General features: G+C 51.7%; 1 protein-coding gene and 1 non-coding gene across 6 annotated transcripts in view; one reads left to right on the top strand and one right to left on the bottom strand.

Moving 5' to 3' along the window:
- Window positions 1-11: 11 nt before the first annotated feature.
- The window catches only part of ARNT2 (aryl-hydrocarbon receptor nuclear translocator 2), a 204,353-nt gene continuing 190,603 nt past the window's right edge, over window positions 12-13,761 (bottom strand). For 3 of the 5 annotated variants that reach the window (XM_010843230.1, XM_010843234.1, XM_010843233.1), the window contains exons 16-19: window positions 13,453-13,591; window positions 12,564-12,729; window positions 4,754-4,890; window positions 12-2,423 (exon numbers count right to left, since the gene is read on the bottom strand). In XM_010843230.1, the coding sequence (XP_010841532.1) occupies window positions 2,325-2,423; window positions 4,754-4,890; window positions 12,564-12,729; window positions 13,453-13,591 (541 nt within the window). In that variant the 3' untranslated portion in view covers window positions 12-2,324. Of the gene's footprint in view, window positions 2,424-4,728; window positions 4,891-12,563; window positions 12,730-13,452; window positions 13,592-13,761 lie in introns of all 5 variants that reach the window. The other 2 variants (XM_010843232.1, XM_010843231.1) reach the window with 2 other exon arrangements.
- Window positions 7,921-7,993, top strand: TRNAG-CCC. The gene has a single exon. It is a non-coding gene; the product is annotated as a tRNA-Gly (tRNA).

The raw sequence follows: 13,761 nt of genomic DNA, 5'->3' as shown, positions 1-13,761 counted from the left end.
TTTTCTTTTTGGCCACACTGTGCTATGTGTAGGATCTTAGTTCCCTGACCAGGGATCGAACTCAGGCCCCAGAAGTGGAAGCTCAGAGTCTTAACCACTGGACCACGAGGGAAGTCAGGTTGAGGCTGTTTAGTTATGATGCTCTCCATTACATCTGGCTTTCATTTGCTCACGAATCCTTGCCTACTAGGACTAAGAACTGAGAGGTCCTCATCCTAGACATTGTGTAAGTAGATGAAAGGTCCTGGGGGCAAGACTGTTCTCCTCTGTCCTGCATCCCCTCAGCACCCAGTACAGCCCGGGTGGGTGGCAGGCTCCCAGTCAGCATGCCAATCAGTGTGTGCACCTTAGAAAACCCCTAAACTCCCTCCAAAACCAGAAGAGACAAACATACCTCCCCACTCAAACTCAAATTTATAGACTCAAAGTCACAAGAAGTCTGTTTTCATTTCACCGAGAACCCATTCTTTTATCCAAAAGCTATTTTGGTGTCTCTTCTTGGGAAATAATTAAGTCTACAGTCTGGGACAAGTTCAAGGCTGCAGGGGGGGCAGAGGTGACCCCAGGAGCGGGGCACACCCAGGGGAGGCCCCTTCTGGGTCTTGGTTCTGTCAGGGTCGGGGGACGTTCAGCCACCTGCCATTATCCCAGGAACCAAAAGGCTTCTAAAGGTTAAAAATGACATCCGTGCGTCTAAACCCCAAATCCAATCGCCACTATATACACGAAGATTAAAAACCACTCTAGAAACTGTCAGGTCAGTTTTAATTTAGAGCCCATGACCTGGGATCACACAAAGCTGGCTACCAGCCAAGGGTAAGCTCGTGAACAATGCTGGACTTTAACAGCTGGAGCTTCCCAGGCCAGAATGAACGCCCATCCGCTCTGGATGCTGGCCAGCGCTGGGGTTGATGCAGTTTTCAGAGGATGAGAGCAAACACTCTCCACGTGGCTCCTTCCTGCAGATGGGGCTCACTCCTGGCTCAGGTAGCCCAGAAGCGACTCCACTCTGCCGGGCCCCTCAGAACCCCAGGAGGAGGGGTACAAGGATTGTTCCGAGCCAGGCGCCTGCAGGGGGCATGGGCTCCTCTGCCTGCCGCGAGGTGGCCATGGGTAGGTAGCCTGTCTCCCTATGGGTGTCGGTGAGCTGATGGGATGGGGAGGCAGGACAGGAGGGGGACCACTGGGAAAAGAAGAGGACACAGGAGTTTCCTTCCTTACTGTAAAGGGCATGGGATGGAGTGGTGGTAAGTAAAAATGGGGAATCATCTCAGATCTGAGAGAAACAACAAGCCAGGGACCAGGGGCTCAGAAGTTAGCCAGGCAAGCTTCTAGAAGTCAGCTCTCACTCTGTCTTGAGACAACCTGGGGTGGGGGGGCGGGTGGCAAAACCAGAACTGGAGCCCAAGTCCTCTCCCTCGAAGACCCGCCCTCTGCCCCTCCTGAGAAGCCGCTGTCCCCTGCCTGGACTGAAGAACTGACCTAGCAGAGCAAGCAGCTCTGGGCCGGGACTCCTGGGGTCGCCGTCAAGTGCCCGCCTGCTCAGTTCAGCCTGTCTGCCTGGAACCCAGGCCCCAGGCCCGGCTCCCTCTGGTCAGGGTGTCCTCCTCAGCTTGGCCGGGGCTCCACCTCCCCCACACACCCTGGACTCTAGACTCTCGCTCTTGCCACACACGACAGACATGGACACAGCACATCCTTCAGGACAAGGATTCACATCACGTGGCACAAAGTACACGCCTCATGGCAACATGGACGGACGGACAGATGCGGCTGAGCCGGGAGACAGAGGAGCCAGCGTCCACCTGGGGGTCCTCGGCTGCTCACCTCCAGCTCTGAGAACACAGGCTTTGTGCCCTCTCTCCCCACTACTCCCTGAGCCCCATGCGGACACAGAAGTTAGAAGCCAGGAGAAACCAGATTCCAGCTTCCAGGGCAGGCCTGGGCATGCCGCTTGGGCTCTCTGGGCTGTAAGTGAACTTTACATAGACACAAATTGTCCGATAGGAGATTATTCACAACCAGATTTTAGGAACCCAATGGGTCGGCCTCCCAAGCACACACAAGTAAAATACAATAAATAAACCCACCCCTGACGTCTACCAGGCTCCTGTTTGGTGGCGGAGCAGCCACTGCTGAGGGTTAGAAGCTGAGCAATGCGACAGTGGCAGGGGGAACACGGCGGGGGCGGGGGAAAATGAGGGGTCTTCTGCTGGGGGGGGTCCTGCCACAGGACAAGCAGGGCAAGGGGGGCCCCCGTTCACGATGGCGTCGACGTCACAGCAGGGGGGACACTGCTCTGTGAAGCCTGGCTTTGCCCGCAGCTACTCCGAAAACGGCGGGAACATGCCCAGGTCGGCAAAATCTTCAATGTTATAGTTGCCGGTCCCCTGGGTTGGATCTCCGGGCATGGGCAGCATGTCCTGCAGGAGAGAGGAAAAGAGCGCAGGGGAGTCGGCTCATCCCTCATTCTCCTGGGCAGTGGCACGTCCCAGGAGCCCAGCCTGCCCGCCACCCTCACGGCATCTCTCCAACAGGGCAGCTTGGGAACACGTACCCTCCCCACCGCCCCCACCATCTGACAGATGCTCTGCTGGGTTCCTCCAATGTCTGAGACCCTGGGTAGCTTTGCGTCCTGGGAGATGTCATTGCAGCAGGAAGCTCTGTCTGTTTAAAGCCTAGCCAGGACACAGGGTGCACAAGAGGCCCACTGGTACCAGTTTGGTACCAAGCAAGTTATACACACAACCGACAATCAAGATATGACAGCACTGCGATGCAGGGAAGGGCAGGAGGGCTACGTGTAAGGAGAACTGAGTGGGCTGTCTTCACCGTGTACATCGAGGACAAGGCCAAATCCCTGTGGGGTTAGACTTCACCTTTCACGAGTCCTTCAAGTTCTCTGGGACTCAGACTACCCATCCAGAAAATGGGCAGAGCTATATTTCAATCCTTTATGGCAATTTCCCCAAAGTGTGCTGTGTCCAATTCTTGGCCCACGAGACACTCTGGGAGAAAAGAATTCTGCGGACAAATGAGTTTGGGAAACGAGGTGTACTTTGCTGCCCTTCTGTAAACCCTCAGTCATCATTAGTACATAAAGGCTCTGTTAAGTCCTGTAGTCATACAGATGAACCTATCTGCAGGGCAGGAATAGAGATGCAGATGTAGAGAATAGACGAGTGGGCAGAGCAAGGGAAGGAGAAGGTGGGACAAACTGAGACAGCAGCATTGACCTATATATACCACCACGTGTAAAACAGAGGGCTATTGGGAAGCTGCCATATAGCACAGGAAGCTCAGCTCTGTGATGACCTAAAGCAGTGGGATGGCAGGGTGGGAGGGAGGCTCAAGAGGAAGGAGATACATGTAAACATGTAAACACGGTGGATTCACTTTGTTGTACAGCAGAAATTAATACAACATTGTAAAGCAATTATATTCTAATTTTTTAAAAAGGAAACTGAATAACTGTTTAATCATGTCTCACAAATGTATTTGACCAAAAATTCCTTTTAGGATCGTGACCATGAAGAGCCAGGTTAGGGAAATCTGCTTAAATGGTGACCGTGAGGCACAAGGAGGGGCCAGGGCTCAGCATGACGGATGGAGGAAGGGGGGATAGTCATCATGGGTCAGGGGTGGTCAGGTGAGGGCCTGGGTGAGGCACCTCTCTGCAAGTATAAAAGGATTTTGTCTCTTCGGGGACCTGGGTTCTACAGCTTTGCCTGTGAAGGTGCTGCTTGAACTGGTGGGAAAGGAGCTTGAGGCGTTGCTGCTGTTCAGTCACTAAGTCATGTCCAGCTCTTTGTGACCCCATGGACTGTGGCCCGCCAGGCTCCTCTGTCCACGGCATTTCCCAGGCAAGAATACCGGAGTGGGTTGCCATTTCCTCCTCCAAGAGATCTTACCGACCCAGGGATCAAACTCGCGTCTCTTGCATTGGCAGGCGAATTCTTTTCCACTGAGCCACTAGGGAAGCCCCAGCTTGGGGTGAGGGTGGGGTAAATGGAGAGCTCTCCCATGAGAGCTTTGTAGTCCTGTGGGTCCCAGGTGAGCCCTGCTCCAGCCACGCCTTGCGGGGCAGGCTCTGGAATGTGACAGAAGGCACTTGGGGCTCTTGTTATCAGGTGTTTCTCCCTCATGAAGACCTGGTAGGGTGGACGGGACACACCCCCACTTGGAGCCTCTTCCCAGTGAGAACTTTCCTGGCTGAAAGTGGGGCTCTGACACCCAAGGGGGCTGAGTCCTGCACTGTGGTATGCCAGCGATATCTGTTACTGCTGCACACTTAGGGAATGGCTCAAACCAGGGGTCCCCAATCTCTGGTATCCAAAGCCTGATGATCTGAGGTGGAGCTGATGTAATAACAATAGAAATAAAATGCACAATAAATGTAATGCACTTAAATCATTCCGAAACCATCCCCTCCCACTATCTGTGGAAAAACTGTCTTCCACAAAACTGGTTGCTGGTGCCAAAACGGTTGAGGACAGCTGGATCAAACAACGGAGGAGTTGCAAGGCACCCAGGCAGCTTCAATCAGCAATACGTTCCTGGGGCTCAAGAAGGGAGCCTCGCCTCTTTCTCCTCCTGGAGCCCCTGGAGTCGGGGCTACGACCTTCCCGGGAGGGGCCAGAACTCACAATCTCTATCAGCAGTCGGTGCTACAGCAGGGAGGCAGAGACCGAGGGGGAAAGGAAGCAGAGAGAAGGCGCGGGTACCTACGAGAAGGCGGTGCTCGCTGATTTACCTGGAACACTTCAGTCTGACCGGGCTGCTGGTGGGAGTGCGGCTCACCGCTCTGCTGTCCGTGGTGCTGGCTTTGCCACTGCGACCAAACTTCCGAGGGCCGCCCTTGGAACTGCCCGCTACTCTGTCCGCTCTCAGCTGAAAGATCCGACATAGAGGACACTTCCTTTAAAACCCAGCCCATGACTTCAGGAGACCCAAGAACCACTACAGCCCAGAGGACCCCCGCACTCCATCCAGAGCGGGCTGACAGTGCTCGCTGTCCCCCTCTGCCTCATGCTGGCTGACAGATAAGAAGCTGGTTTGGCACCCGAGGGCTGGATGGGTGAAAGAGAAACAGGAGCTCTCTGCCAGATGGTGCGGGTACTGGGCAGTGAGGGTGGTTCTCCCCGAGCGCATCTGCCAGGGTAAAGTCTTACAGCCCTCAGTCCTTCATGATCACTGCTGGAGGCATGTCTGTGGCTGAGAAGCCATCTCCTAGATGTGCAGGAGAATGGATATGCAGTCTCTGCCACTCCAGATACCCCAGCTCACAGGCTGCTCTTTAAAGGAACCCTGTCCTGCCAGTAGAAGAGCCTCACTCAGCAAAACTTGACCTCCACCAGCCTCACTGCCTTCTGGGTAACTCAGCTGAAGCCACACATGGCATTCCATGAAGGTCCTTCCATGGGGGCCAAGAGCCATAGCTCTTTCTGCCCGTCTCTTTAGCAGAGTGTTTCTCAGCACCACTAGTTTGAGAGGAAAGGCATTTGGGTACAGCTTAGACAAGGAGATAGGTCTCTTTGTGGGAATTGCCAGATAAATTTGTGAACAAGAGCGACCTTGCTCTGTCCACAATTTACAAAAAATACCTGGTAGAAAAACAAAACTTAGAAAAAAAGAGCAGAATTTTGCCTAAAACATTTTAAAGATTAACCCAAGGGGGCGAGAAAGGGAATATTTCCTGCCATATATGTAAACAAGGATGTCACAATCATCAGCAATTGCAGACACCATGGATGGGGAGCTGGTGAGCCCTGAGGGAACCGAGGAAGAAAAGAATACCTGCCATCCAGCAGCCATCAGTCTGCAGCCACTCCCTACTGGGAGTCTTGAGGAAACTCAGGATGTGAAAACATAGGATACTGGCCCCAGATAGGTGAGGTGTACATCAAAGGAATGATTTCAGTGAGCCCAGACTCTTGTATCTTCCCATACATGGAAAAGTGCTAAATTCCTTAACCTGGCTATCTGGTCTTCTTTAACAATAATCTTTTGATGTTCAGACTACCTGCCCTTTGTTGCAAAACTTCTATATCACCTGGCTTCTCCCCTCACCTCCTCTGACCAGTTCTCTAAGGGTTACTTGAAATGCTGCCTCACAGGCTTGAAGTCCTAAATCCTGTGCATGCTCAGTCATGTCTGACTCTTTGCAACCCCATGGACTGTAACCTGCTAGGCTCCTCTGTCCATGGAATTTTCCAGGCAAGAATACTGGAGTGCGTTGCCATTTCCTACTCTAGGGGATCTTCTCAACCCAGGGATCCAACCCTGGTCTCCTGCATTGCCAGGAGGATTCTTTATCATTGAACCATCAGGGAAGCCCAGTCCCATCAAATAAAACATAATTCTCAACTTTCAGGTTGTGACTATTTTTAAAGTCTACCAGGGTTGGTTTATCCTAAGGCATATTAAAAACTGCAGGCACTTTTCCTTGTTCCAAACCATTCAGTGACATTTTGGAGGTGACAGGCTCACTGTCCAGCTCTATAGAACAGAATAGGTCCCATCTTGGCCCTACTTGTTCTTCAACAGTTGTTCTGACCACGGGCGACCCCACTCCCCACCTGATAAGTGGGCACTGGGTTCATCTTGGGTGGTAGTTTAGATGGTGTTCAAAGGGAAGAGTCAATCCCTTTCTCTCTCACATCTCACCTACTGCCTGAGACATGAAGGGCTTTAATAAAACATATACTCCCTTGAATGGTTCACCACGGCACCTTTCAAGCTCTGCGTGATCACAGTTGGTAAAGGGATCCAGAAACTCAGGTAAGGATACAATTCCTGATTGCACACAAGAAGGAGTTAAATCTACTGTGCATACAGGATTTTGTTGTTTAAACAAATGCATCTGGCTTTGCTGAAATGCCTTTCCCGAACACTCTCTCACGATATTCCACGGGCCAGGGACAACTGTTTCATAGAATCATGTCCCCTGGCCCGATTTGGGAATGGTGGTGGTTTAGTTGCTAAGTCGTGTCCGACTCTGGTGACCGCATGAACTGTAGCCTGCCAGGCTCCTCTGTCCATAGGATCTCCCAGGCAAGAACACTGGAGTGGGTTGCCATGATTTGTGAATAGAACAATCTAGAACAGTCCTGGTTCAAAACTGTAGCAATATTAAATGCATAGGACTTCCCTCGGTGTCCAGTGGTTAAGAACCTGCCTGCCAGTGCAGGGGAACCGGGTTTGATCCCTGGTCTGGGAAGATCCCCCATGCCACAGGGCCATAACCACTGAAGCCCGTGCACATTAGAGACTGTGCTCCAAGACAAGAGAAGCCACTGCAATGAGAACCCTGTGCATTGCAACCAAAGAGTAGCCCCTGCTTGCTCCAACTAGAGAAAGCCCACATGTGGCAACAAAGACACGGCATAGCAATAAATAAATAAGTAAATAAAATGCTTAAAAAATGTGCAGCAGCCCCAGCTGGAGCAGTGATGGAAGCCCCACTGGTCAGATACCCACCCCGTCCTGGAGGCCCTGAGGTTGAGCACGAGCTGGGCCATCTGCTGCTGGGACAGAGGATGGATGGACACAGGCACCTCTGCTGAAGGTGGGGCTGGGGCAGACCATGAGGGTTGTCCTCATGTATTCAGGGATGACTGGCTTGGTGTCGCTGTACCTGTGTTCTCTCTGGCGTGTGCGTCCTCCCCCTGCTCTGCGCCTGCAGGATTCTACCTGTACTCCGAGACCTGATCGAATGTGACCTTGAACGACTGACTCCATGCTCTGTCCTCAGTTGGCCTGTGGCACTTGTGCTGTCTCTCAGGATGGTGCCCTTCACGCTAAGATGACTCATCCCCAGATGTGAGTAACTTAAGGCCAGGGACCTTATCTATTAAAACGTCTGTTCCAGGCTTCACTGAGTACAGTGCCTGGAATAAAGCAGAAGTATCTCCTGGGATTTCCCTGGTGGTCCAGTGGCTAAGAGTCTGCATTCCCAATGCAGGGGGTCCAGGTTCAATCCCTGGTCAGGGAACTAGATCCTACATGCCACAACTAAGATCCCACACAGCCAAGTAAATTTTACAAAGTATCTGCTGAAGGCAAGAATGAAGGAAGGAAAGAGGAGCAAAGGAGGAAGAAATAAGAACGCTCTATACACTTTCACTTCTATTCCCACTGGAGGCTTCCTGGATATCACCAATTTATAATGAAGCTAATACCCATCTTCTCATCAGTCTTCCTTGGTGACAGCCAGAGCCAGGGGAGGGGGGTGGAGGGGGAGGATTAGAGGAACTCTAGCTTCCCCAACTTGTGTCTGGGGGTGGTTGTATTCATGAACAAGACAAAATTTCAGAACAAAAATTCTTAAACTTCTCGGAAGGGAAGTACTTTTCTTAACTGCGTGCAATAGAAAAAAAAAATTAATGAACTGGATTGCTTTATTCATTTATTTATTTTTATAGGGATGTAAATGCAACATGATGACTAAATAGTTAATACTGTTACAGGGTATGCCTATTTATTTATGACCCTGCTGCGTGGCACAGGAGATCTTAGCTCCTCAATCAGGGATCAATCCCATGCTCCCTGCACTGGGCATGTGGAGTCTTAACCACTGGACCACCAGGGAAGAACTGGTTTGCTTTAGAAACCGCATAAGCTAGCTAAGGAAGCAGGGAAAGGGCTTGGTATTTTTGGAGTACTGACTAGGTGCTAGGCATCCCTCGGGATACTTTTTAGACATTCTTTAATTTCTTCTTCACTCTGACGCTAAGAGATGAGTCCATCTTCCACATTTTTCAGATGAAGACACTGGGGCTCAAAGATGTCAGGAAATGTGCCCAACTCATTTAGCTTATGAATACCAGAGCCAGGGTTTGAACCGAGATCTGTCTGATGCTGAAGTCCAAGTGCATTGATTTGATAAATAGTTTTCATAGTGAATGCTATGTACCCGACACTGAGCAGTGGCTGGCGATGCAGTGGGTTGCAATGGTCCAATTCATTGAGAAAGACAGATGAGTAACTAGGCAATTGGAATTGTTGTTTGTTTAGTCGCTCAGTCGTGTCTGACTCTTTGCAACCCCATGGACTGTAGCCCACCAGTCTCCTCTGTCCATGGGATTTCCCAGGCAAGAATACTGGAGTGGGCTGCCATTTCCTTCTCCAGGGGATCTTCCCAACTCAGGGATTGAATCCAGGTCTCCTGCATGGCAGGTGGATTCTGTATTGCTGAACCAGCAGTGAAGCCCAATTGAAACTGTTAAGACTGCTTATAAGGGAAGCACAGGCAATTGGAAGGACAGGGCTGTGAGACTTAAGCCAATCTGCATCTTCCTGGAGGAAGTTATATCCACCGACAATCTAGAAGATGACCCCACCCGTCATGTGGTGGGACAGTTAAAGGGGAAAGCCCTCCATGCAGTCTCTGCTCCTGACACTTTTTTCTGAGCTGCATCAGTGACCTCTCTGATTAAAGAATGAGTAATAACTACAACATAACCTCCCCAGGATGATAGAGCCCTGTGGGGTCTTAGACTAAACCCTGGCCCCGACTGACCAGTACCACAGACCATAAACAGGGCATGTTTGTGGCCTGCCCCCAGGATATGTACCTACAAGCCTCTTTCTGGAAAAAGCCCCAGTGTTGCTTCATCGATCCGAAAACCACGTGTGTGACTGCAAACCTTAAGCATGGGTTCCAGCCACGCCGTGCTTCTTGTGTTCTGTGGGCTGCCTGCGTAAGACCTAGGCTGCTACATCCCCTGGCTGGATGCCTGGGCCACCTGCCAGCCCAGGGATTCCAAACAGAATATACGAGTAGGTTGCTACCATCTGGGCCGACTGGGTGGGCTTTCACAGCAAGAGTCAGAATCTTGGGGAGCTTGTCAATTTCTAGACTGTAGACAAAGGGGATGACAACTTCCTTAAAAAATTATTGGCACTCAATGTTCTCTTTTCAGCTTTTGCTAACTAATAATTTTGGTGAGATTCATTTGATTTGGAAAGTGCATTAAGACTCAAGGTTTACCTGAAGTCTCATTCAGAGGTCCTAAGTGGTTGGGTTTAGCTCAGTGGTTCTCAGGCATGGGTGATTTTGCCCTTACCCGCCATCCTGGAGGTAACGTCTAGAGACATTTCTTTCTTTTCTGATAGGTAAGAAGTAGACCTTTTTAGAGAGACACACTTCACAGACAGGGTGCGGGCCATCTCAGAAGGCATATGTATGTGTGTGCATGCTCAGTCGCTAAGTCGTGCCTCACTCTTTGTGACCCTATGGACTGTAGTCTGCCAGGCTCCTCTGTCCATGGGACTTCCCAGGCAAGAAAACTGGAGCGGGTTGTCATTTCCTATTCCAGGGGATCTTACCAACTCAGGGATCGAACTTGTTTTTCTTATGTCTCCTGCACTGGCCAACGGGTGAGTTCTTTAACCACTAGCACCACCTGGGAAGCCCTCCATGAGCTTTAAATAAATTCAAGTGTGTAAAGCATTGAGCACAAAGTCAGTATGTGGTGTGAGTGAGCTGCTATCATAATTATTACAATATTATCATCATCCGAAGTAAGCTAGCTGCATGGCAGCTGTAACAGTGGCTGCTTAGCCTGGAGCCCCGTTTGTGCAGTCCTGCTCTTGGTCAGAGAGTTGTGTGGCAGCCTCAGCCCCTGGCTCTGTCCTTCCTGTGTTCCACCTCCATTTGCACTTCAGAGCCCAGCGTTCGGTAAGTGGAGACCAGACAGAGGCACAGAGCTAAAGGCTCTAGTCGCTGGGGCAGGGGGTGGCATCCCTTCATTTCTTGTTAGGGCTGCCCTGAGATACTTCTAGGCCATACCAGGGGGAATGCTGACTCTCCTGGGAGCCTCTCTTGACTCCCCCACTTGCTTCCAACAGACTTGGCTGTTGCACCTCCAGCACTGGCTTGCCGGCCTCTCTGTAGCTGTCTCTCCCCTGCCTCGGTGTCTGCACTGTGACCTTCTACCTGGTCAGAGCCGAGTCTCCTCCCAGGGCTCAGCACAGGGCCTGGCATCAGGAGGGCCAGCAAGTAGGTCAGTGCCCGGTGGGCCCTGTGCTCCCAGGAAGGACTAGGTGCCTGCATGCCAAGTGTGCTCAGACTGGTCATAGGGGTGGTGTCTCTCCACATGCAGCGAGCAGGGGGCCCTCCTGGGAACCAGGGACCTCCAACCTCAGGGTGGGTCCAAGTTGAGCTCCTGGCTGGCTTGAAAGCAGCTGCCTTTCAGGAAGGGCCTCTCCTTCCTGAAACAGGGGACTGTGCTTCTAAACTCACCATATCATCTGGCAAGGATATTTAAAGGCTGAGTGTGAGAACCTGCTACAAGTCTATGGGATTCATGCAGAGAGACACGTGAATCTGAGGGGGAGGGACAGATAAAGGGTTGGGAAATGCTTACCCAACCCCCAGACCTGGGGCTGCGGGGCCAGAAGTGCTGCTATTAGCGGTGGGGTTGGACAGGGGGTGGGGGCAGCTGACAACTCAGGTGTGGGCCAAGGGCAAGGCACCACATACTTCCTAAAGCTGACATAGCCCTAAAAGGACACTTGCGGCTCAAATGGAAACGCAGGTGTCTGCTTCAGGCTTGCCTGAGAATGGTGCATTCTGGAAAGGAAATGCCCCCTGAGCATGACTGTCTCCACAGACAGCCCTGCAGGAAGGGGACACCAGCTCAGGCTTCTTGCCAGCACCAGGATCCTTTCTGAGTTCCTGCTCTGTGACGTGGGACTCAGACCCTGGCAGACACACGGAGTGGGTCATTTAAACACCCGCAGGGTGAGCAGTGGCAGGGGCTCCTGGGAAGTCCACCAGAGGGAGCAGACGGTTAACCCTTTAGGGCCTGAAGTTGTGCAAACAAAGCTAAGCAAAGTGTTCTTCCATGGGATAGGATCCCTCTTGTAATATTAAAAAGAGAGCGAACTTTACGATGTTTATCATGTACACAATTTATTGACGCAATGCATCATCCCTATGACCCATACTTCCCCAGCTTTTTGAAACAAGATCACAGTAAGTTCCCTATATAAAAACTTTCAAAGATGCAAATATGCCCAGCTATTGTACTATGCTACTGTACTTTTCAAGGTATGGAACTGTAAGATTAAAAATGCTTGCTTTTTTTTGGTTTGTTTTTATGTATTATTTGTATGAAAAGTATTATAAATCTATGGCAGTACAGTACTATATAGCCAGTTGTGTTAATTGGATATCTAGGCTAACTTTGTTGGACTTATTAATGCACTCTTGGAACAGAACTCATTCATAAGTAGGGGACTTACTGTATAGGGTTTTTGACTTGGGTGATCTAAAAGTCCTTGCCAAGGGCCATAAATGGTTAAAATAGTACTCAGATGACAGCAGTGCACAGGAGACCCAGAGCCTTGACAATGATAAAGTCAATCTACAAAGCCAAGGTCTAGGCAGCAAGTCCCTTAGGGACACCACTGGCCTCCTGATGGCCAGAGAGAATTTGGAAATCTCCAGACCTGGTACCAGGGTTCTGAGAGCCCAGGGCTCAGACTCCCACACCAGAATGTTCAGAAATGATCTTAGCTGGCTCTCCCAGGAATTCTTCCCCTCTGTCCCCACCTACCGAAGCCTGGAGTTCTGTTGGCCAGACTGGAGTAGGCATTCCCGCTGGGCGAGGAGGTAGCTGGACTGGAGAGAGGGCTGTAGGACGAGGGGTCTGCAGGATATGTGTGGCTTGTTCCGATCCCAAAGGGAGAAGACTGAGTCTTGCTGGACTGCGAGGGGAGTTGCTACAATCAGGACAAAGCGAAGAGAGGGCCAGCATCACCAGCAGGCCCCCTCCCCACACCCTCCATGGCCCCGGTTGGTCACTGTCACGCGCAGGTCCAGCCTACACTGGCAGCCCTGCTCTGGGCTGATAGTGACTCCAGTGGCCTCCTGGCCTGCTGGGCACCATGCCCAGGATCAGGCCAACATGTGCTGGCCCAAGAAACAGGACTCAGGTCCTGGATCTTCAGGGTCTGGTTGAAATTGCCCTCCAGGGACTCAGTGATCTAAGTCGTCTGCCTTCCTTGGCAGAGGAAGGGGGGACCTTGGCAAGGACTCTACCAGTCCAGGATACAGATGTCCCCACAGTGACAACAGGGAGGCAGGTGTGTCCCCAGGTTGACGACCTCATGCACTCCGGGGCCAAGGGAACTGAGGTTCAGAGTGGTGAGGGGCTTGCTCCTGATGGACGGTCTCTGAGTGCCTGTCCCCTCCCCTGGTTCCCCAGAGCTGCCTCCAGACTGCTGGGAGAAAAGGCTGTGAACACAGACTTGGTACCATTGATGGGTACCTGGTTCTCAAAGTACCCTTTGCCTCCGTGCTCCTTGGAGCCTGGCCGTGGTTGAGGCAGTCAGCTCCAGCTCCATGCGCTGACTTGTTCTCAGAGCCGGGATTCCCAGAGAGCACAGCTCAGGTGCTCTGCGCCCTCTGGGGACCTGGGGCAATACCCTTGCTGACGCCCATACCTGTCCTGGAAAGGGCGGACGGCTTCCTGTCCAGGCCACCTGACTCTGGTTGAGCTGCCTGGAGATCTGGGACATGTTCTGACTTGTTGAGGACGAGGACTGGATGTCGTTCACTCCAGGCACGTGCACCACGGCAGAGCTGCGAAGGAAGAAAGAGCACCATGGGACTTTCCTGGTGATCCAGCGGTAAGACTCCACCTTCCAACACAGGGGGCTCAGGTTCCATTCCTGGTCAGGGAACTAAGATCCCACGTGCCTAGGGGCAACTAAGCCTGTGTGCCACAACTAGAGACGCCACAGTGCCACAAT

The sequence above is a fragment of the Bison bison genome, unplaced genomic scaffold, assembly GCF_000754665.1.
Source record: "Bison bison bison isolate TAMUID 2011002044 unplaced genomic scaffold, Bison_UMD1.0 scf7180017864181, whole genome shotgun sequence".
Lineage (NCBI taxonomy): Eukaryota > Metazoa > Chordata > Mammalia > Artiodactyla > Bovidae > Bison > Bison bison.
This window is presented reverse-complemented; position numbering and strand designations above follow the sequence as displayed.